General features: G+C 39.0%; 1 protein-coding gene across 3 annotated transcripts in view; it reads right to left on the bottom strand.

Moving 5' to 3' along the window:
* Positions 1-956: 956 nt before the first annotated feature.
* ZNF608 (zinc finger protein 608) overlaps positions 957-25,531 on the bottom strand; it is an 83,926-nt gene continuing 59,351 nt past the window's right edge. For 2 of the 3 annotated variants that reach the window (XM_041484185.1, XM_041484186.1), the window contains exons 4-10: positions 12,269-12,356; positions 9,344-11,795; positions 7,158-7,575; positions 6,428-6,600; positions 5,367-5,520; positions 4,038-4,119; positions 957-3,050 (exon numbers count right to left, since the gene is read on the bottom strand). In XM_041484185.1, the coding sequence (XP_041340119.1) occupies positions 3,044-3,050; positions 4,038-4,119; positions 5,367-5,520; positions 6,428-6,600; positions 7,158-7,575; positions 9,344-11,795; positions 12,269-12,356 (3,374 nt within the window). In that variant the 3' untranslated portion in view covers positions 957-3,043. Of the gene's footprint in view, positions 3,051-4,033; positions 4,120-5,366; positions 5,521-6,427; positions 6,601-7,157; positions 7,576-9,343; positions 11,796-12,268; positions 12,357-25,531 lie in introns of those variants that run through there. The other variant, XM_041484187.1, reaches the window with a different exon arrangement.

Raw genomic sequence — 25,531 nt, forward strand, 5'->3', positions numbered from 1 at the left:
TGTCCTGTTTCAGCCCCTAGAGCCACATGATAGCTCAAAAAACACCCCACCCTCCTTTGCCATTCACATCCATTTTTCTCCCCCTGCAAGCATCACAGGCAGTAGCTCCCTGGCTGGGTTTTTGAGTCTGTGATGGGCTCACACTGACAGATCTTTCATTTCTCTAGCTACATTTACATGGACAGACTTATAAACTCAAATGAGTGTACTGCATAAGCCCTGCTTCACCTTTGCAAGATATCCAGCAACACCTGGATGAAAGACTGAAGCAAGGTCCCTGTTAGCTGCTACTGGAAGGGCAGGGTGGTAGAGGTCAGCTAGAGGTAGCAAAAAGTATAATCCCATCCTGTGGAAAACAGAGTGCAAATGTATCTGTATCATGATTCTTCTGCTGCCCCTTTTCAGTGAACAGCCTCTGCAGCTGGTTCCCAGGTGTATAAATTGTCTTCCTTGTATTACTTCTTCAGTTTGCTCTTCCTTTGGATGCTCACACAGTGGTGAAATGACCCTGGCAGCTGCACATCAGTGCTCAGACCTGCGGGTGAGCGCCCTTTGGGGGCTGCTGAACCAGAGAGCGACATTCACTGTGGCACAGCCTTTAGGGAGGTCAGAATGGTGAGTGTTAAAGCAAAAAGAAGGCTATGAAGCTAGATGGAAGACATAATAATCTTAAGTGGAGGAAGACAAATAAATGACAAGAGATGTTAGCCACTCTTACAGACTTCAAGAACACAGAAAAACTATAACATTAATAATAATTTTAACTGTTTCTTACCTGTATCAATCAGAGTAATTCATTCCAGTTACTTATGACACTCAAACCACACTAAAAATCGCCAACAGTGTGAATTTATAAGATTTGTTTTGCTGTGGTAGCATTAATGGTTTAGGCGGAAAAAAACAAAAGGCAATGGTATGTTTCAACACAAAAGTCATCTGAGCCTTTACTATAGAAGTAATAAGGCATTTATTATTTCAAGAGCCCTGCATTCACAATATCCCCTTTTTCAAAGAAAACACCCTTCCTTCCCATTTTTTTATGAGGCTAACTTGTAGTATGTCACCACTGTGAGACTTCTGAATGTGTTCAGAACAAGACAATAATAGTAAGCCACAGATGAATGATGTGTAGTAAAAATCAATAAACCTTATAACTATTCACTAAGGGAACTGATTTTATGCCTATAAAAATAAAACAATTATAGCAATATTAATGGCAGATTCATCATAGTAATATAAAAGTCCAAGTGTGCTTGTCTGTTGGGAATCTTTAATTCATCCTTCTGTATTAAGTATTCACAAGGTAGAAGAAATGGAACCAACTTCAAGAACAACCTTTAACTTGCACTAATTCACCCTGTCAAAAAAAAAAAACAAACAAAAAAAACCCAACAAAACAACCCAACAAACACAAAACAAAAACAACCAGTAAAACTTTAAAAACCAGTTTTGACAATCAGTGTAACTGGGATATGCAGAAAAGGAAAAAAGTTAAAGCCTCAAAAACCTGACCAGTAAATTTGGTTTTTTTTCACATCACAATTAGCCAATTCATGTTACTGTGTTAACTGCATTGTAACAAAACAGGTGGTATAGCCACATAAAATATTTATCTTATGGTAATGCAGGTTAGACACAGCAAAGGAATTTTTTTTTTTTAATTGACAGGTCCTCTGTTTTTAGGCATCTATTCATTTTTGGGGGGAAGGGCAATACAGATATAATAGGAAAAAAATTTGCCTTTAATTTATAGCATACAGAGCTGCTCTAAAACAGGTATTAGAGACTTCAGTTCCACTAATACCATCCAAAGTGTTACCATGGGCCTTTTTTGAGCCTATCAGGGTCAACAGAAAGAGATCCATCTGGCTTGGATCCTGCATTGCCCGCTGGGAGAGGACAATGGCACAGGCCCAGCAGGAGCACAACCAGGAGCTGTGCCATTGCTGCACCCTCTGCTATCTACAGCTATGACACATCTTTCAAAGTGGCTCAAGAACACCCAGAAATCAAAAACAAATTAAAAAAAAAATTAAAAAATCAAAGTTTTTTCATTATTCTGATTGCCAAATTGTTTAAGGCAAGTAAAAAAACGAAAGCATTTGATATAGGTTTTACATAAAATAAACTAGGTTACAGCATAAAACAAGTAAACAGGTAATGGCATTAAAGTCTCTCCTCTAAATCTGGGTAATTGTAAACATTAAAAAAAAGACTGCAGGACTATTCAAGTAATAGAACAATCACAGATGTCTTCTCATATGCAGGCTATTAGGTTATCTGCCATTCAAGATTATCAAAAAAGACATTTCATTATTCACAGATGCTCATTATCTCCATTTAAAATCTATACATTATATACAACACAGTTTTTGTGGTACTAGAATCCCCATGCCTTCCAAAGGTATATTTTTCACAATACACAATTACAATGAAACAGTGAATACAGTAACATTTTACACTGATGCATCTTAATAGGAACCACCAAATAGACATCTACATTGTACCAAAGTGTCATCACAGTTAGCCTCTCTGAGAGCTTGTGGGAAATACCAGAAGGGTATGCAAGGTTCAGGCACACTGATACATAACATTATTTATTTACAATTGGAAAGAGAGAAGAAAAAGAGAGAAGAAAAAGGAAAGGAAGAAGAAGAAGAGGAGAAAAGAAACAAACAGCCTTTTGCGGTTAACGCCTTCTAAACATGACAAATACATATCTCCATTTAGTGTGTGGTTCGCAACTTAGCAGCAGACCCTGTGTGCGAGCCTTGGTACTGATACAAAAAAAGTAAAGAATATATATATATTTTTATATATATATGTATATATATATATACGCATATATATATATATAAAAAAACAGAAGTCTAATTACAGCAACATTTGTTACTCTGTGATAAAATCTGCAATTTACAAAAATGAAATGACTGGTTTTTGCCTGCCATTAAGGCATTTCAAATTAACACCATGGAACTGATGTCTGTAATAAAGCGCTTCCTCATGTGATCCAGTCACATGACAATGTTCATCCCCAAATTCATCATTCTCTGAAAAGAGAAAGAAGAAGGTTTTAGTAAGCAGCATTCTTTCCACACACTTTTTTCTCTGCACCTTGAATGCATCATGAAATGAAATCTATACAAGCATTCTCGACCCCAAGAAGAAAAGACAGCAAGCCCTGTCCTCATCCCTCCCCTGCCAGGAACAACATCCTGAGAAGTAACCTGTGTCAGGATTTTTCTTCTGTGTTCTGATACCCTATCATCCACCAGCCCTTCCAGGGCTACAAACCTTTCTTACTCAAATAATTCTAGCTAATGGTTGCTTGTTTCAGCATCAGCTTTCAGACAGACACCTGTAACATGGAACTTCACCGTTCTATTTGATACACTAAACTCTGAGTCTTTACAGGGCAGCAGTGAACGAAATCCTAATGTTAAAAGATGCTTTGGAATTATCACTTGGTATGGAACCATCATAATACAGAAGTATTTTCCTCTTGACAACCTAGTAAATGACTGAGAGGCTTTCAGGCACATAAATGTATGACATGGGTGTGCAACCTAAATACAAAACTATCTCTAACAGGCTCCCAAACAAACCTCTCTAAAAGCAATATCAGCAAACCAGGCAGACTTGCAGAATAGATAAAATCCTAAATTCTTGTGGTCATGCATGGAGCCCATTAGAACATTAATTTTAAACTCATTTTATTAAAAATTTGGATCTTAAAAATTATATTTCATAATCTCTTGTTTTATCTTAATGCCAATCCTTAAAACACACTCTAAGGAAAATCTCAGAAGACAGACTACTTGTTCTTTCTCAACGACCTATGTTACAATTAAAGAACACAACTAAGGACAAGATGTCATTCTAAGGAGAAGTGCAATTAATCCAAAGTACCAAGTTTTTCCTCAACCTTAAAACTGTGTCATACAAGGAAATGCACACCAGCAGTCTAAAAAAATCTGTGATTTTCTGATTTGCTTTCTCCTCTCTATGTTACAATATATAATTTATTGGCTATTTACCTTCTTTGTGCAGGAAACATACCAGATGCAGATGCCTGTGCAGCCACCTGCTGAGTAGCAACAAGGGCAGCAGAGGTCAACCCTGCGAGAAAGAAGAAACAAAGGAATGTTGACGTACCTCTGGTTTTAATGGATTTTTGTGGTCAGAGTAATGGTAGGAAGGCTCTCTAAGGCAAACAACCAGAAAATGTAGGGGGGTTATCACTACATAAATAACAAATATTGCAGGCAACATTGTTAAGATAGTCTGCCTAGTATGATCAATATACCTTTCTGTAATAAATTGAATTGTCTTTGATAGATATTCTACAAGAAATTACAGCATTTCTACTTACTGCATTCCTTTCCAAATACCGCACTGCACGATGCTAAGTGGTTTGTATGAGAGCTCATGAATAAGAAGCTCAGTAGAAATAATAGGTATCAGGAAACAACAAGAATCAAAAGACACAGTGAATTACAGAAATGACATGCCAGCTGCTCAGGATATAATACTTTCATAACAACTTACCATTTTTACAGTTTTGCTACTGAACAAGCATAATGCATCCCAAAAGGCATATGGAATCACTGAATCACACTGAGAAATGTCAAGACTTTTACACAGGAAAAATAAGTGCTGAGGCACGAAGTCAATGTAAAGAAGAAAAGTCATTCAGCCACCAATTGTGGCAGCACATACTTTGTTGCATGGGAGGAAACCTCCTTTTGATTCAGCTAGAGTCCATGGTTAGAGAAAAAACATTCAAAGACCAGTATAAAACCTAGGGAGAATAAATTGTATCTCACTGTGCTGCTTTTTCCCTGACTGCAACTTTGTGCACGGCATTTGCCAAAATACAAAGAGTCCTCTTTCAAACAGTCAAATTATAACAAGCACAAACCCTTGTGACTGCAATGCCTTGTACATAAAATATGTTCAGCATAAAAAGCTTTTGTCTTTGCTACACTTCCTCCATTGCTTACACAACCCTAATTGTACAAAAAGGAGGTTGTTTGGCTTGGATATTTTACTGCCTTTCAGCCAGTTAATGTCAGTTTGCAGGAGGAATCAAAACATTCACGTGGATGACAGCCTAACTGGTACATCTTTAATAATTCTCTGACACCCAGTTTTGGAAACAAAACTTGGTATTTTTCAGACATGAAGCTATTAATTTATTGCTAGTACATGCTGTGAATTTTCAAGCCTTCTCCCTAAACGTAAAGCACTTCTGTTCTAACAGCAGTATCTCTATTCAAAATGCTTCATGTAGGTACAATTTCCAGTGTCAAGGCAACAACTCCATGAGGCAAGCTAATCCCACCCACTGACAATTTTCTGCTCACCTTGAAATGGGTCATACTGTCCCGGTATAAGGGGGTAGCCCATTCCAACGTGTGTATGGTGGTGTGTATGGAGATGCCGCTGGCTGAAAGGAGAATGGCGGTCTCGCTCCCTTTCTGCTTCCCGCTCACGCTCAGCTGGTGATTTTTCCACAGGCTAGTAACAAAGTGAAAGAAAACTGATGTGAGAACTTTAGAAGGGATGAAATCACAACAAAACCATGTGCCACTACCTGTCAAAAACCTTTTGAGTACAAATTATTGTAGCTCACTTTTTCTGAAGCAGTATCTCTACCAGAGTATTTGCATTTGATTCTCATCTCAAGTTAATCTTTCTAGATAATGGAAGATTTCCCAAGGCACAAAGATTTTGAGGCAATGCACTGCATCTTGAAGACACCATGGTTACTTCTAGTTTTGGGCTCCCTGAAGCTCAGCTGGCTTGACAATGCCTGAACAACTTAGGTGAGCTGCTGAAAATGCTCAACCTTCTAAAGCTCTCTGGGGATCAAGTTTGACTGAACAGCAGAAAAACTATTTTTATAAAATAGAATGAGAGCCAGTGACTTGCTCACAATTAAAACCAGCAACAACTTATCTGAAAGTGAAATAACAGTATTTGTTCCAGCTTTGTAAATCTCATTTGCAGATCTTCAGAAATGGGGGCTGGTAATCATCTATGTGGAAGATGTGGATTCTTGGCAAATACAAGGAGGGGATATTATCAAATCCCATAGCCCAACTTCTCATTTTATTATGTTTCCAAACAGGAGGTTCCTGTTTAACTGCAAAAATCTGTGCACCAGGAGGTATCTTTGAATCTGTATTTCTATATTAGTCTATTCAAGACAGGAAACCTCAGCACAGAACTGTGTTAGATGTGTTACTTCCAGTTTATGCCACAGAAGCATTCTGACTATAAACTGCTTTTATTGTAAGCAGTACTATAAAGAAGAATCATGCACTCATAGCTTGATGCCAGATTGTGTGCTTCCCACAAGTACGTTCCTCCTCTACCCCTTCCTGTACGTGACACTCTCCAGTAAGAACAAATGAAGCCTTACAACAGGTGACTTGCTGCGATACTGGTTGGCATGCTGCTGGAGCAAATCCAGTGCTTTGGACTCAGTGGTTGATTTTGCATTGATGCTCGGGCTGGCATTGACCTTCTCTGCCTCTTCTCTCCCTGACATCTTTCCATAAACTGGATAATGAAATCCTGGAGAGAGATAGGCCCCTGTGGGTAAACAATAAATACCACATCAACTTACTGTTTTTACATTTTGATTATATCAAGGGAGGAGGAGACAATATCAGAACTGACAATTACATCAACTGTAGATCACGTGACTACCAAATGGCATGACTGCTCTTCAATTTCATCACCTAATTTACCCTGATGAATGGAGGTTATAAAGAGGGTTGAGTTGATAACCATTTCAGACATTTATGGGTCCTCTTTAAGTAAAAGGAATAGTAACTATAATGGTTCTGACAGTAAGTGCTTAGAATATTTTTATAGGCAATAAACTATCTGTCAGTCTAACAGCAACAGCAGACTGTCAAGTGTTGAGAAACTTGAGAGTTCATAAAAGGAACATCTTGTATTAAACCAGTTTCATCCACAGAATGTTCCCCTGTGGAAGCACAAGCAACGCCATGTCACCCATGAAGCTTCTAATTTAGCCTAGCTGCTAACAGAAATATTAAAATGCAGGCTTTACTGAACCTGAGGATGCAAATTTTAACTAGCACTTAACTAGCAATCTTAAAGGCAGGTTTTGGAATACGTACCAGGATAGCTGTGCATTAGGACAGGAGAGACTGCGCGATAGGCTGGATGGTTGGGATCGTACATCTGCGGATACGGATAAGCATGCAAGTACTGGATGTATGACTGATGCTGACTCATTGGTGAGGAAACTGCTACTCTAGTACCCCGAGAGTCCTTCCAATTTACAGGAGTCTTTTGATCATCATTTTTTATCTTGCTCTCATCCACTGATTGAGAATCAGAGCGCTTGACCTCTTTGGGCTCCTCTTTAATGCTTGCTAATGAGACAGGAAGGTTAGGCAGGGAACTTTCCTTGTTAGGTGTTTTTCTAGGACTGTCTTCTTTTAACTTTTTCTCTCGATCAAGTTCTTCTGATTTTTGCTGATCAAGGTATTTGGGCTGATAGACATAATGATGCCATGTTCGTGAATCTGGATCCTAATAAAGAGGAGAAAAAAATTGTTCTGAACTTAGACGTAGAGCTAAGTTTGTTATTGATATTTCCCACATTTCAATTAATGTATTTTTAATAGCTGTTTTAATACCATATCCCCATTACATAGAGGAGAAGTTTGCTTGCTACAGAGTGCCTCGAGCTCAAAGTCAAACCAATATTCCCATGAAGGAGCAAGAGTCTATTATCAAAATTTAATTCAATTGCTTCATCTTATATCCTTCTTCATGCCTTTAACTAGTTTAATCATGAAATACATGTGCAAAGTAATGAAGTTCTGAGACCATGTTATTCATAAAACATTTTAATTAAAGCCCACAGAGAGACTTTTCCCACTAGAGAGCAAAAAGTGTCTGTGAACCACAAAATTAGAGCTGGCTAATGATATGCTAGAGTACTTAGAATACCTGGAACAACACACATGAAAAGCTGATCTAGCTGGCAAGACTCTAATGCTGCCTCTGGTATTACAAACATCCAAGAATCAGTGGAAGTCAAACATTAAAGCAGACTTTTTCAGCTGACAATCTTATTTTAAGTTTGTAAAGTTACAGGTGGGCAAGTATTTATTGGATCAGGGTCACTTGGTTTAAAAAACATGTACTGGGCACTGTAAATACTTTTAAAAATAATGCATTACACAGACCAATTTTTAAACATGTTACAGAACTAGAGAGGGCAGTTCTTCACAGCACCACACCAAATCGGTACGAGAAGTAACAGAAAGATTTCTTTTTCTAATACAGGGTATGCAAGAGCTAATTGTCAACATTTTCTCCAGCTGACAGACATTTATGGCACACACCATAGAAATATTAGCACACTTAACACTTAGACAGTCCGGTTCAAATACTCAATTGAATCAGCAGAAATCTTCTCCTACTTAGGGCTGTACCACCCCACTTCCTTTAGAGCTCTCTACTCCCATTCCCCTGATCCTACTGTACCTTGAAAGACAGACTGTAAGGGTGAAGTCTGGGATGTACCATACACCAGAACATGAAAGTATCAAGCATTGAGGCTCTAGTTCAGAGCACGGAGACAGTTGCATTGCCTCAAATGAAGGCAATGTGACATCTACGAGGGTCAGCATGAAGCCACTGGATAAAATTCTGGTCCCACTGAAGTCAATGGCAAAACTATCACTGACTTCAATGGAGAGAGGATTTCATCCATTGTGTAGGTCTGTAGGGGCTTGAGGTTGGTTGAGGAGAGAAGGGGAACTTAACTGCTTCAGAAAGGTCACCTTGGGTTAAGATAAAGAGCTGTGCTTTAAGCCAACTCTTCAAAGAACCAGCTCACCCATCTTTAGTAAATGCCAACTGTCATTTAACAAAAAAAAGAAACACTTCAAACCATGTTTCAAATCTACTTTAAGTCCTCTCACAATGAAAGCTGCTTATTTTGCTTGAAATGTCTCATTTCTGAACTAAGCAAACTGCTTACAGTTTACATCTAAAAGAGAAATCTAATTCTATTTTATTCATGCATATATTTTAAAATAGTCTGCTCAGGTCGTAAGCCTATGCTCTGTCACCACCTTACTAGACTTTTTTTTTTTTTTTTTTTTTTAAACAGCTCAACTGGAAGGTTTATTGGTCTATTCACAGACTACAATACAATTCAGCATGAAAAAATGATGGTGGAACTTGTGTGGCTGCAGAGGTAGAAGAACGTAGCAGAATCAGAAAGAAAATCTCACGACTTAAAAGTTAAACCAAGACACTCTTGTTCCATTTCCAGTGGTCTCACCTGTTTAAATCTTGTGGTTGGATCTACTCCTGTTTGCTTCATTGAGTCCATAACAGATTTCATCTCCACAGCCTCCTTTATAAGCTGGTGGTTTTCCATTTGTTTGGCTTTGAAAGTGTCAGACTGAAGCTGCTGCTGGTGATTGGAAAGGATCTGTGATTTGCTTGTCTCCTCACCTTTGTTAGGAACTGATGGCCCTATTTTAGTGTTATTTTTGCTGGACTCTGGAGTTGAAGGGGCCTTTGAAATAGTAGCAGATGGAATATTCTTCTGCTTGTTGTCATCCTTCCCAATCTCTTTTAAGGGGGGGTCATTCTTCCTTTCACAGTCCCTCCCACTTTGTGCCATTTTCTGTTCTGCTAGTCTCTGGTCCTCATAGTATTTTTCATACTGCTGCCTGTAAGCAGGGTTGGAGGCCATTAAGGACTTTTGGTCCATATAGAGCCCATAGGCATACTGTCCATAATAAAGTGACTGAGCAAGTGCAGGGTGTCTTTGAGTTATTACTGACTGATGTTGTGGCTGCAAATTAGAGGAAGTGCTTTCGCTTTTCTTGGCATCTGACGATTCTGCCTTCTCTTTCTTTTCAGCCTCTTCCTCAGCCTCTTTTTTAATCTTCAGCCCCTGTGGGGTACCGCTGTTCCCAGCTGCTGGGGCACTGACCTGTCCAGAGTGCAAGTAACTTGGGGAATAGTAAGGATCGTAGCCATGGTAATAGGGAGAATGAGACTCTTTTGCTTGAGCTGATTGTGCTGTGGTTGAAGAATGTCCTTTTACAACACCATCTTTATTAGAAATAATATCTGATGGAGAGCTGGCCTTTGACCTCATGCCCTCTGACCTGCTGTCAGAGCCACCATCATCAGCTGCATCAGAAATATCTGAGTAAGCAGGGCTGTTGGTTTTAGCGGCCGCGCTGTCTGCGCCATTCTGTGTCAACACGTGCAGTGGGGCCATGGCAGATTGTCCATTCACCAAAGTGCTGCATTCCATCCTGGAGGCACTCCCTATGGAAGGGCTGGGCGCATTGTCTGTGAATGTGTAAACTTTATCAGCTTCAGCCTTAATACTTGCCATCCTGCTCTCTTGAGACTCTGACAGTCCATTAGCTAGCACTTCATTCTTGTTGAGATGGTCCTTTAAAAAATGTCCAGATAAGTCTTTTCCAGACCCTTTTGAATCCTCCAGCTTCCCCAGCTTAGAATCCATCTTGGGGCTGCCCGTCTCTTTGCTTTCTTTGTCCTTCAGCTTTCGCTTCTCCTTTTTCTTTTTGTCTTTGAGTGATGTGAGAGCTGGGTTTACAGTGCTTGGCTCTCCCATAATTGTGGGCTTTGGTTGAATGGGTTTCAGTGGAGGGCTCTTTGGTGTAGCCTGAACAATAGTAGTTGTTAGAGAGGGCAGTCCTGGTATTGTCCCTGTAGTGGTGGTTGTAAAGGCTGTAGTAGGTATAGCTATTAACTGGGGAGGAGTTGGTGCTGGTGCTGGGGCAATGGGCCTAGCTGTTTTCAGCTTGGAAAGGTTTTTATCCACTTTGCAATTGCTCGATTTCTTGCCTTTATCACTTAAACTCTTCTTGTCAATTAACCCTTCAGCCTCCAACTTCGGCATTTCGGTTTGCAAATTGCCATCTGTAACTGAGCAATTATCCAGTGTGGCTGCCATGTTAGAAATTACTGGAAGGCTGTTCAATTCACTGTTCAGACCCTTCTTTTTGCCAGAATTCTTGCCAGTTTTGGAACTGATAACTGAACCAGGGCCATTGCTGGTCAGTTCCCTCTTTCCTTTGGGGGTCCCTGGGGTAGCAATGGAGGAAGGAGATGTTGGTGCTTTTAGTGGATCAAAGCCTGGCAAATTTGTGCTTTGCTCACTGCATTCAAGTGCCACATTACTCAGTGCTTCCTCGCAGTCTGAAATTTTGTCTTCACTGTCAGGCTCAAACTCCAGTTTGTTTTCTGGGTCTAAGTGTGCATGAGCCTGATGGTAACGTAATCCATTAATGTGCTTGTACTTCTTGTTGCAGTTGGGGTGAGGACAGTCAATCAGCACTGGGGAAGAGCAGCCTTGGTCCAAAAAAGTAGTCTCAGGTTTCCCCTGTGGAGTGGTAGGAGTGCTTCTAGAGTTAGTACGAATGCGTTTTCCGGACTTGTTGTCCTCTGAACTGGAGTTCAAATCCAGCTCCATAGGAGGCTTAGTTTTCCTCTTGTTTGTGGACGAGGGGCTGGCTTTGACTTCATCCATGGCACAGTTTGGGGGTGTTCTGCGCCCACTTGAGTTAAGGCTGCCCCTTCTGCCCTTCCCATTGGCACCGCCTCGATTTTTATTCTGAAGTCCTCTGGACTCTGCAAAACTCGCATCATTCCCAGGCACAGCCGCAGCCGCAGCGGACCTTGCCCGCTTTCCCCTGCCGCGTCCTCCGCGCATTTCCAGGTCACTTGTTGGCGATTCACAAAACCTGTACAAACAATAGGTTTCATCAGCAGCTGCCAGGAACAGAAAAAATAAAAACCACCACCATGTCCCATAAGAGAACCTTCACACATGTAAAAGGAAAGATGTCCAACAAATAAGAATGTTACAGTGTCAAAGGTAAAGTCATTAGAAAAGGACAAAAATGATAAGGACATATCCACCTGGTTAGAACAATGGAGCAAAAAATTTTCCTAACTTAAAAGAAACGCATTTTGAAATGCGTAACTGGTCTCTGACCGAATCCCATGTATTTCCCCTTCCCTCTCAAAAATACAAAAGTAAAATAAAGAAGAGCTTCCACCCCACGTTTCACTCTGGAAGACAGAACTACTCATTTCACTTGTGCATGTTTTCAATTATAACCGGTTGTGCTTTATTAATCTCTGTACAGTCTCTTGCCTGAGACTGGATGTTAAAATACAGCAGAGATAAAACAGACTCAGAATGTTTGCCTACCTAGGAGGGGCCCAGTCATGTTTTGTGCAGTCCAGCAGTGTTCCCACGTAAGTCTTGTTCCTCCATGTAACGTTGACCACCAGGACACCTGTCAGTGAGCAAAAAATAAAGTATTATCACACATTAGAACAATAACTGGGATAGGCTTTTTGTTTTGATCTTTTTTTTTTTTTCTTTTTCTTTTTCCTGTCCTTCACTCACAGAGTACGACATTTACTCTCATTTGCTTTCAAACACTCTGGTCTATATTCTTCCTCTTTTCTGGCTTCAGTGACCTAAAGTTAAAACCGACAGGAAAGACTGCAAACGACAAAGAACAAGAATGTGTGCACACGTGTGTGTGTGTAAGACAGCTTGCCTGTGTGACGGTGTGTGTGTAATCAAGATACAGCTGACAGAAGGAAATGGGTTTTGCCATGTCCTGCTGTAAAACAGCAACACTCACCTCTTAATTTTGCTATTATTGCATATAATTGCTTTCACTTGGCCGCCAGCCAGCATAAACTAAGCACCAGTTACAGTGTTTAAATCAGAAGGTGACTGAAAAGAATAATCTGCTTTGCTTTGAACAATATGATAATGATGCTTCTATTTACTTGAAATTACTCATATCCAAACACACAAACATATACACGTATGCACTGCAAGTTTTATTCAGCAGATATAGCTTGAAAAAATGTATTATTTGCCTTCCTTTTGCTTCTGTGGAAAGTGAGGGACTAGATATGAGACTTCAACCATACCACAGTTAAGGTAGGAGTAATTGCAATATATATTTATATAGGAAGAGGGATCCTTCAAAAAACCTACTGTAGTTTAATTGCTTTTCCAGTTATGACTTTTATTAAATGCAAATTTGCCTGCCTAAAGCAGAATTCTAATTTCATTTTATTTGAATTATCCCTGTAAAATTTGTGAATGATAAGGTTATTGTAAGTAACAAGAAAATAAATGTGGGGAATGTCATTCAAATGTTTTCAGGTTGCCCTCAAATGCTTCTTCATGTAATTTATCATCACGTTTATGGACTAGCCAGCATAATGACCCCTTTAATTCATTAACTGCCACAGATAAACAGAAGGTAGTATTATTGAACCAGACATCTCTTCTCATTAGAACACACACTGAAATAAGAAATACATTTTATCTAACAAAGAAAGGCACAATACAAAATGTTCCCAATTTATGAGAGGCGTGAAGGCACCAACTCACAGCTGACAGCCTTGTTTTCCCTCTACACTTCCCTTATTCTATCTGCAGTGACTCTGTAATAGATATGATTGTGGCATTGTGCCAGACTGTTTCCAGCCCATCTTTTTGCTTTGTCTTACCAGTGCAATTTCTAATTTTGCACTAAAACCATCCCTCTCTGCTGCACTGAGGTGAAGTTAACACACAAGCAGCAGCTTATTTCCTCAGGGGTCTTTTAGCAGCAGGGAAGTATTTTAAATGTTGTTAGCAGAAGAACCAGGGAAGAAGGGATTTCCTTGAAAATTCTCTGTAACAGATTTGAAATTTATCCTCCATATGGTTTTTCACTGCAATTAGGCAATTGGAATTTTACACACTGGAATGTACTGGTCTGAAGCATGAAAGACAAACTGATCTTCCAGCCAGTGTCAGTCAGGTCCTAGAGGGACCATGGTGAAGATGTTTAAGGAGAGACTTATGTGGCATTTAGTCCCATGGTCTACTTGACAGGGTGGTGCTGGGCCACAGGTTGGACTCAATGATCTCAGACGTCATTCCCAACCCAATTGATTCTGTGATCAGGGTTAAAATGCCATGCTGTATTTTTATGACCTATGTAAACTAGTCGGCATGCAAAGACACCAAGGCTGCTTTACACTGCCCCTTGCTTAGGAATGGAGGCAGCCAGGAGGTGCTGGGGTCCAGGGAGGAAGAAGAGGAAGAGGAGACAACCCAGTACATCCAAGAGAAAAGATCTGTTGGTAGAAATGGGCTTTCTTAGAATAGCAACTCTATGTTCCCACTTGCCGTTCACAGCCTAGAAAAAAGATATTTTAAAGGTGTTTCTCTGGCAGCCTTGATGCCTTTCTTCCACTATAACAGCTTGTCATCCGTGACTCTGTAAGGCTCCAAGTGAAAATCATGAATATTTTCCACTGGTAAATTGTATTATGGCATGCAGCCCATCTATCTGCAAGCAGCACAGTTGATCCCTCCAGCCCACATACCAGTGCTCCTAAAAGTACCAAGCAAATACAGCTCTCTGATATCCCATGAAGTATTACTGAAGAACTATCCTTGTCATTTATTCTTCCCCAGCTAGTTCACTTTTATCTTTTTTTTTTAAAGTAATTGTTACTTTGTGGGGATTTTTTGAGTTTGGATTTATTTATTTATTTTTTAGAGGGTGTGGTTTGTTTGGGATTTTTGGGGGGATGTGTTAATAAAGGTTTATTCTCACCTATGTCTCCATCTTCCTTGATATTTATAATCCTGCCTATCTCTAAGTGCACTTTATTCATTTATTTATGTACCAGACCTAGGGATAGTTTGTTACCTATTGACAGAAAAGAGGGCAAGGTAGAAGGCATAGAATAGTGAAAATAATAAAAGCCCCTGAAATCAATACCTATTTCAATAATTCTACAAAGGCATTTAAATGACCTTCCCGTGCAACAAAGTCAGTATTTCAAAAGCAAACATAAGTAAGTTTCTCCCTTAAATCTGCTACATATAGCATCTAATTAAATTTATTAGGCTTAGCAAAGGTCCTGTGCAAGTAGGAGAGAATATTAATCTCCATGCTGTTTTAGCTGTGGCAAGGAATAGATTTCCTTTCCCTAATGGACAGCACTTTGCTCAGCCACATGTAAGACTCCACAGAACTGGCAGGGAAGGTAACCCATTTACTCTTCTAAGATTATCACAGAAATGGGTGAGGAGAATATAAGTGACATGGGATGTGGGACTGATCTAAGGAAATGTGCAACTGGGAGAGGCTTACTAGGCCAAAGGACCAGAACATGAAAATGGAGATGACTGAGTTGGTAATCCACACAACGTACTTGATGCAGTGCTGAAAAGAAAGGATTATTCCTCTAAATCAGGGTGTACTGTTTGTCCGGGCACAGCGTTCAAGCTCAAACCAAGAAGCTCTGCTGAGCCTGCTCTGTCCCAGAGGCAATGCTAGAGCAGTGTCCAGCTCACTCCCAGTATCACCTTTGAGTACACTGGCCATGCACTCAGGGATGCACTAGACCTTCTCTGGATCATTCCAGCTCCTCTCTGTGCACGTGTGTGCCCATGTACCCCCTTCGTCTTGTGATGGAACACACCACACACAGGACCAAACCTCTCGGGGGATGTGTCAAATTATAAGAAGTTCCTGTAATGAGACTTCCTATTACTTCAGACTACATATAATGTAGCAATAACTTATTTAACTTTGCCTGAACAAGAAAGAAAATGCAAAGACAGTCTGAGGAACCCACAGGTTTCATACTATCTGAAACAAGAGATTAATTTTCACCTTATAAGAAGCCCAAGAGGCTAAACTTTTTAAAATATGCATTACTGAAGAATGGGGAAAAAATATCAGGAGCTTGTAATGAAATGTACCTGAGGGTATTTGGACTCTCTAAGATTCTAATTCAGGAGGAAACTTAGACAAATATCTAATTATGTTCTTGTGAGGTTGGATCAAAAACCAGTGAATATATACTATACACATATGCTACTTTGAGCAACTAAAGATGTCATCTCAAAGAGTTTGACCAATTACCAGAGCACAGTTTACAAGAATTGGATGTAACAGAGAAAAAAAACAAAATACAGATATAAATTTCTTGGTTTAATTTGGTTGATCATTCCATTTGCAAACTATATAACTATTCACAGTTACAGTATATCCAAAATCAGCAATACTTTCTGCAGTCTTCAGTGTTGTATGTCCTACATTAAAGCAAAAAAAGAATATGAAAATCAAAAGTTCTGAAGTTATCACCCACTCTTTTTCCCCTGTCCCTTCTTCCTCCTTTTCAGTGACTGCATAACAAAGGCCAGAACCAAAATTTGCTATTTACTATTAACGATGTCTCATAGAATGAAATATGTCATCACAAGTTGGAAATGAAGTAAATAAACCTGTTGCTAAGAAATGCAGATGTGCTATTTTGACATAAATACATCACAAGCAAAGGCATTTTCAGTACCAAGTAAGGGTATTGTTCATATGGATTCCTCTGGCACTGCACGTTTAGGAGACACATCTACACTCCTGCAGACATTCCTTCAATTTAAGACCAAAAAACCCTGAAGTACCTAGCCTAAAACAAATACTAATTTCTTTGTTTACTCTGTTTTCTGCAATGATCATAAGAATGTTTATGTTTGTATCTAAAACTTTGCAAATGAGATCATGTGGTGAGGAATCAAATGATCACATCACTACCTTAAATGTGGGCCCCAGCTTTTAAAAATACTGTCTTTAGAAAACAAACATGTTCAAATTCCAATACAAATAAGCGCTACTTAATTAATCAGCTTGGAAAGCCTGAATTAATTTTTACAGCATAGGCTGCTTTTGTATTCAGATCACAGCAAATGCTACAAAATCCTGGTTTAGTGCGAACTGATTATTTCACCAGAGAACTCAGCAGACCATTTATCTGAGAGTGTAAGCCTTCATTTTTGCAAAAGGAGCTGCTCCCTCTACTCTTAGCAGAGAATCTGGCCGAAAGTATCTGCAAAATTCTGGAGAAACCAGATCTGCACAAAATCTTTCTGAACACTTTTGTAACTGATTTCTTGAAGAATATTTATATGATCTTTCAAAACTAGGAATGATTTGTCTACTTTTCAGTCATCAGAAGTTATGTATGTTTAAAAAGCCACGTATATTTTAAAAGTCACAAAAGTCACTTACCCTAAAACATAAGTGGAATCCTCTGTGGCCAATATTCCAAAAAAAATAGCTCTGCCTAATACCTTTACTACCCTGAGTATCATTTTAAAATAATTTCTCCTGATGTCAGAGGAAGATCTCTAAAGTGGACTACACTTTCCAGAATTATTTTAGTAAGATTACTTCTTTAAAAGGTTAATATGATAAATTCTTGTAGCAAAAATCTCTGTGGCATAGTAGTTCTTAAAGGTTGAGATGCAATCCTTGGTATAGAGAAGCATCACATCATTACTGTTACAAGTATTACTTGTAACACTACAGCATAATCAATTCCTTGTATCTTCATGATTAGTGAATCCACAAATATGTTTGCAAGTCAAATTTGGTTTGCCTCTTGTCCCTGCCATGCCAAGTACAAATAATACAGACATGCCTGGAATAGCCAAACCATGGCATATCTGTCATCAGTGAGTACACCACCCCCTTTGATTAAACGGTTTTACTCCACATCTGGCACTGCAATTTTTTTGGTCCCACACATATCTATTTGACATCACTCTCCAACAATAGCTAAAATATATGAAGTGCAAAAAGCTGAAAGATGAAAATCTATATTCTTAGGACTATCTCAAGAATTTTGTTGCCACTGTTTTAGTAAAAGCAGTACAACTCATTTGCCTCACAACCACCATATCCGCCACATCATCATCAATCCCACATCCACATATACACCTGCAATTCATCCGGGCATAAAAACACAGAACAATTTTTATATTAGACTTGCATTGCAAATGGCTTATTCCTCCCTGATTGCTTCCATCCAGAAAGTAATCTAAAATGATCAGTAAACACTCTACATATGAAGCCACATCTTATACACTGACTGCTGATCTGGGAGATGTACAGGTTATTTACTACTTTAATCACACTCTCTGTCTTGCATTGCACAAAAACTTAACTACAGCAGGTGCACATGTAACCGGCATCAACATCAGTCAGCCTGAGAATGTAATGATTGTCAGGTGGCCTGGAAATGCAAGACTGGTGGGTTTGCTTTTTTTGTTTTGGTTTGCCAGTGGGATTTTTTTTCTTTTTTTTTCCTTTCCAAGAGCCCTGTTGCAGCACAGAATGTTTGAAAAGTCAATTTAACCACATCCTGTAATCAGACCATCTGGAGCACAGATCTGCAATTAGTCATCCTGGGCACTGGACTTTATCTGAACAAATACTGTACAGCAGTGAAGATGAGAAGATTGGATAGCATCAAGGAAAAGAAGCATAATGAAGTACTGCTGGTGCAGTCATAAACCACTGAGGTGCTTAGCTGTGGTGTTAATTCTGCATTCTGTACTTTATGAAAGCATAGCAAGTTTAAAGGTAAGATGGCTGAGAGGCTAAAGCCTGCTATTTTAGTTAATGTTGCCCTGCTCGTGGTAAAAACTGGGTTGCAAACTGCAGTGGCTTCTATAGCAGCCTAACAGAGTAAGATCACATCTGTATGATTTTCAGTAAGTTCTGAGTAATGACAACCCACATTTCATGGATACTTTGTTTGAATGTCATACCCTTTATTTTCTTTTCATTATTAAGTCATCGGTAAAATAAAGACAATATTGAAAGTAGGAACTACCACTTTAGTTTAAAAATAGCTGTTATATAGAACTTATTCCCTGGACTTGCATTACATACCCCCATTTGCATTCAAAAAAAGAAGCCACAATTATACAGTGAGAAGTAGCTCTTGGAAACATGGAGCTGGGTCATCAAGCACACAACTTTTTAATCCCACCTAATAATTACTGTAATAGATTTTCTTAATCTAGACGTTTATCCCAGTACTTATAAAAGAATAAACACTGCAATAACTGAAGAAATCCTGTTTCCCCATGAGCCCATGTGCTTAATACACAAAAGAACACAAGCTACTTCCATCACTGTCATGTCTCCCGCATCCTTTGTTCTGAAGCCTCATGGGCTGTATTGATTTGGGAAAATCATTGAACTTCTTGGAAAACTAGACTCTAGCTTATTCACCACCATCTATTTCTTTCTCATGAAGACAGCTGGTCAATATTCAGTTGAACGGTCAGCTAAAAGAAGCTCTGGTTTCATTTCTTTTTCCTGCCTCCCTAGCAACATTACCCTTTTCCAGCTTTAGTATAAAAAAAACCCAGCATGTTAGGAAGACATGTAGCTGAGGTTAGCTGAAATGACAGTTTCTCCGGACAAAGCTATGATTGAAATGCTGGGGGCAGGTTGGTTCTGGAAGACAGGACAGTGTCTAATCTAAGAGCCCATGTCCCTTATTAGTTATAACTGTTGCATTTTTTTCAGTGCATATATTTCTTCTAAAGCTGGTCTGCCTAACAAATAACCAGTGACCAAGATATAAATACAAATCGAAACCCAAAAGAAATATGAATGGTCCTAATCAAATATAAGGCTAAATTTCACATTCATTAGAAGACCAGTAAAAGTCTCAATGAAAACCGGGTAATACCCCAGGAATTACATCAGATTGGACCCCAAATGGCTTGTTGATTTGTTGACAACTAAATAGTTTTACTAAAATATGAGCTACTTAGAGTGGTGATTTTGAAAATTATGAAGCCACAGCAACCCACATAATTTTCCCCTGCCAGATTTTTATCAAAGTGATTAGAATTTGGCAGGATTAGGAAAACTTTTGGATAAACTGCTGTTACACCTCTTGAATGTCAGACCACATGATTGCAGTGTTTACAAGAAAATGTGCACTTAATGTTATTATAAACTAACCATAGGCTTCTGACCTCTGGAGTACAACTAAAGAGCTAGTTTTTCTGCAGCCCTTACCTTTTTTTTGGCCAGAGTAACTGAACAACTTCACTGTTTCACTGCAGCTTGAGAATAAAACTGCAGTCTTACTTTATTTCAGCTGATACTAAAAATTCAATTTGAAAATAATTTAACATCTGTGTGTTCTGAGGAAAACTGTGTCTGTTTCAGAAATAAAGTATTCTGTTTCTAGCAGGTTTTTTCTTTTTTACTTCAGTAATCATAACTGTGATTCACATAGCCTGACACTGAAAAGTGTCATAGACTCAATTTTAGAAGAAGGAAATGCTGTTCTGTAATCCCCTGAGTTTCCACTCACTTCTCAAGGAGTGTTATTTCAGCTCCTATGTTGCTGGCCTGTTGAACATATGGACACTCTTCTGATTTCTTGTGGAGCAAAAGAAAAAGAAGCCCCACAATCCACTGCCTTTGCTCATACTCCAGGACCATATGTCACTTGAGATAAGCGACAGAATACAGGGCTTTTCAACTAATCTGTCACACTTGCTTCCTGCACTTTATATTAATTACAGGAACTCTTCAGCTACTTACTTCTCTCCCAAACTCCTTCTCCCTTAAGAGCAAGTAAATAGCAAAGCAAAACAAGTCTGAAGCATGGGGGAAAGAGCTATTGTTTCAATACAAGAAGTAGGGACAAAAAAAAGGAAAACCAAACCAATTTTTTCTCACCCAGACAAGCACTCAGGAGTTCCTTTTAAGAATTATCTGCCTCATTTCCATTCTTCTTCTCATACACCAGACCACAGAAATACTGTTTGCATCAGCAGACTGTTGAGAAACAGCTGCAGAAATGGGGAAGCTGGTATAAATTTATGTGTGTATGCATGTGTGTGTGTATCTATTAAAAAAAAAAAACCTGACAAAACCCCCAAAACCTCTTAAGGAGCTCAGATCTTTTTTTTTTTTTTTTTTTTTTTTTTCTTCCTAAGGCAAGTATTAGGGCATCTCAATAGAAGTGTGATTCCCAGCTCTGAACTCTGCTACTGTAGGAACTTGATGAGTAAATCCCAAGCAAGAAACAGATGCCAAAATGCACCTATAAACCTTCAGGTGTCTTTGGTGATTTGTTTCCCAGCGCTGTACATCATGGTAAAGAGCTGCCAGGTGCAAACACTGGTACAATTATTTATCAAACAATAGAGTAGCTAATGAAACATCAAGAAACGGAAGACAGAAGAGAGACAATTTATGGAAAAGAAACAGCATGAATAAAGAAACAATTCCAATCCCAAACCATGAAAATTCTTCCAAATCTGTAGACTGCAGATACCAGAGTTGCAGTCGAGCCAGACAGACAATTCTGCTCAACCTCAAAGAGCTGCTGCTGATCCATGTACCTCACTGGGACTGAGAAGCAGAGCCCCTTATAAATTATGATGCTTTATTTAAAGTCAAAGCATTTATTTGCTTTTGTGCCAGCTTTGGATCCTTTTCATCTCTAGCTTCCAGGCCCCAGAGAGAACACACTCCTGTAGCTCTGCTGGCAGCCAGCTGTGGGCCTCAGTAAATCATAAAGCCTCCTAACAAGCCATTCTTTACAAAGGCCAACTGCAGTTAGTAGACATGATAACTTCTCTATTATTCCACTCACTAGAATTTAAAACAGCAATTTAAAGCAGTGGCTGAAAACACTGAAATCTACTGAGCTGCATTTTACATCTTTCTCTCTCTCCCTTTGTATTAAGCTTCACTGATTTCATGAAGACTTCATTGTCTTCAGCCTGGGAAAATGGTAAGTAAACACCTACAACAGACACATCCAAGACAAAGGGGAGGGAAATAAAAGCATCTGGGATTTCATCTGCAGAACTCCCTCAGGTTTTCTTACAACAGCTAACGGAAGACAAATAACTCTTCTTTCATTTAGTTTGTGGGACTCACAGGGACACATCCTTTATATTTGGGGATATAAACTGTGTTAAGATTTAATACAGCAATATGCCATCAAGAAACCTCATGGCAAAATACATAAAGATGAAAGTGGTGTATAGTCAAGCATTAGGTGTACACAGGAGTTCTATGAAAACTGCAAGTGTGAAGGATTAATTCTCTTTCTTCTAAATCTTTCCCACTGATGCACCAAAAAGGCATCATTTGGTGTGGCCAGGCCCAGCACTTCCATTTTTCCTCTGTATAAAAAAGAGCAAATAAAGAACCTTACAAATCTCTTCTTCCTACATAATTGCTATTTAGGATTTGGTGTAACCTAGTTTTAAGGTATTTTGTTACTATATCTAACAGATTATAAACCAAACTATGCTTGAAACTTCACCTTCTAGATTTGAAAACCATGAAACTACATAACTTTTTGCACTTCTTATACCACAAACTAGTTATTTTCTTTGAAAAATAGTAGGTAGTGCTATCCTTTCTGTTACTAAATTCTTGCAATTTTGTGGTGGAAAATATGCCTCCAGCAGTCAGAAGTGTTTCAGTTACACACTTAAAATACCAGTTCAGTTTTGTAAACAAGCCTAATGAACTGTGACTAATAGTGCTCTCCTTGAGCAGAAGCAAGGTAAAAGGGCTTTTGTTAGCATCAGCTGATGTGAAGTAGTAATTTTGCTGGGACAGAACAACAGTGAACTACTTGTCAGCTAACCTATTTCAGTGGTATCAGAATTCTGCAGAGAAGTTCACCATTATTTTCTTTCCTATGTTTTAAATTATCTTCCCAGTGGTTAAACTACTAAAGCTCTAGTTAACCAGCTGGCTTACTCCAGGTGCTTGACAATACTGATGCAATACAAAGGCAAGGTACCAGCAAAATGAGTACCCACTAGAGATGAGTATACTTTCTGTGAGACTTTCCTTCTCTTGTCAGCAATTGGTTCAACAATTTTCCTGTAAGTATCCTTTGTGCATGCTGTCCCAGCTTCTTCACTTATTAATAGCAGCCTGGATAGTTTACTCAGGCCTGCTGTGATGTATGTCTCTACTACAGCTTCTCTTGGCTTTTTCATGCACTGGAGCTGATCAACCTTTGACCCTCACAGGTTTAGAAACAAAACCATTTAGACACTGAAGACAGCCCAGTGGTGCATAAAATGTAGGCAAAAACTTAGGATGCTAGGAAACCCAATATAATCAGCTAAAAATCTCTATGTTTCTTTTGGCATAGTAACATCACAAAAAGGATTATCATAGGCATGCTCTCCCTCATCAGAAGTACAACCAGCACAATGACAGAAACACGTATTTCTATACTGGGAGATTTTTTTTCCCATGTCACTAAGGGGTGGGGGAAGGACTGGACTTTCAGACATAACTTAATTATTTCTTTGGTCAGACAAACAGTTTCCAGATAAAGCTTGCTTTAGTCCAGAATCTATACACAAATTTCTGTATAAATTATTGACTGTACTTTGGCCTCATGTGAAATGCTGGCCCCTGAGGCTGATAAGCTCTGACCCCAGGTGACACATCCAGCCCTCTCACAAGAGACAGGAACATTACTGCTTTGCACTGAGGACTGCAGCCCAAGAGCCAATCAATCAAGCTCCCTGACAGCTTTTACAGCCTCCTCACATTAGGCCTAAGTCAAACTCCAGGGCTCTATTGTTCACATTATTCTTTTCTTCCTCTGCTCTGATGAAGTTAGAGCAAGTCCAAGGCTTCAATGAGAAAGAAAGGCTATTATGAGCAGCTCAAATTTTATTGACTCTGAGCTGTACAACAATGGCCCCAAAGCCTTCTTCTTGAAAGCAACACATTACTAATTGCTAATAATCATAGGTAACAAAGATCAGTCCTTAGACTCAGACTTATGTGAAAGAAAGGTGTAACACTGAAACAGACAGAATTGTCATCTTTAAGAAAGATTTTGAAAGATAACTCTATGCACACCAAGAAGAATAACCTTTCAGTCACACCGAACTGTCATACATATGTTGTCATGTACCATAATATAGCTTGTATTAGAAAACCAGTGACCACAACAGATTTGATTAAAAATATCCCTAGTAAAGTTGTGCTATGCTAAATGTGGACAAATAGATATTTTCTTCTATAGTTATGCCATAGTATTTCAAGATCAATATCACATTGTGCTCAAAATGGAAAAACACTTTCAGAACTAATCATGATGTCATTATTTTTCCTAGTGTTGTTCTGAGGTCTGAAGATCTAAGTGGGACTTCTACATGTGTGACATGGAAGAACACTGACTTGTCTTTGAAAACATTTGCCCTTCATTATTACTCTTAATTTTAAACAACTCTATGATTTCAGCTGCATGCATAAATCTTAATACCACCACCAAGTGCTGTGACCACATACACAAAAACCTTTTTCCTGTAAGAATTTCAACAATTGTGTAACATGACTAGATTTTGCAGTTGGTAAAATCTTCCTTCCCTTTTGGGGCTTTTTGTGGGGGGTTTTGTGGTGTTTTGTTTTGTTGTTTTTTTTTGGGGGTGGGGTGGAGGGTGTTGTGGTGGTGGGACTTTTTAAGTTAACTCAGCTGTAGCCTTAGATGATTCTGCCATTGTAACTTCAGCTTTTAGGAAAGGATCATCTTGTATTAAATTACAGACAAGAAATTGGTAGCTATAAGTGAAGAATTATTTACTTTCTCAAACCTGAACACCAGTACTAAGGCAGTGAGATGTATTTTCAATATACTGTTTCATCCACATATTTTTAGTGCTCCGACTTCACAAGTGCACTGAACTGGTATAAGACCCAGAGAACTTTCTGGGAAGGTGCTGGCTGAAAGAACAGCAGTTTCCTTCTGCTAAATCCTCTGACACAGCAGCTTGCCTTTTCAGCTGTCATTCAGTCCAATGTGGCTTTTCATACAGAACCAGAGGAGATCAAGTGCAGACTAAAAGCTTGTTTCAAATGAAGGATTCCACTGCCTCCCTGGCTTTCAGCTGAAAGCATATTTACGCCCTGAAGAATGAGAAGAACTCATAATTCATAGTCCATCAAATAGCTTGTTTTCGGATTGTTTCACAGTTATTTTGCTGGACAGTTATGAAGTTTCACAGTTATTTTGCTGGACATCTGAATAAACAGAACATTAAGCACTGGTGGTGCTGGAATAGCATAATAAAAAGTAAAAATATAGCAGACCTTTCAATTTATTTATGCAGACACTGTGGATCAAGCAGTCACAGTATTAGTAACTCAGGTTTTTATCTTTACAAATGTTCTTTTATTTCCTTGCTTTTATATAGTACTGACATTAAATTTCTTGTCCCTACAGGGACATAAAACGTGACTGAAAAAAAGCAGCCATGCAGTGTGAAAAGGTAAGCACTGCAGCACCTGGGACTGTACAGGACTTGTAGTGTGCAAGGATTCCTATTTACAGTGCTGTCAATTAGCTCTCACTCTCAGGCACTGTGTTAGGCTTGAGCGGGTTTTTTTAAGGGAAATGAATGTAATGCTATTCTTGTCAACTTACAAAGCCGACAAGTAATGCTGCTATATTTAAGCTAAATGCTGTTTTCATGGGTACTCTGAATGATATCTAATTTGGAAAAATGACAGTGATTTTGCTGAGCTTTCCAAAATCAACACCCATTTTAGCTGAACAAAACAAAAGG

The sequence above is a fragment of the Pyrgilauda ruficollis genome, unplaced genomic scaffold (assembly GCF_017590135.1).
Source record: "Pyrgilauda ruficollis isolate IOZ18807 unplaced genomic scaffold, ASM1759013v1 scaffold64, whole genome shotgun sequence".
Taxonomy (NCBI): domain Eukaryota; kingdom Metazoa; phylum Chordata; class Aves; order Passeriformes; family Passeridae; genus Pyrgilauda; species Pyrgilauda ruficollis.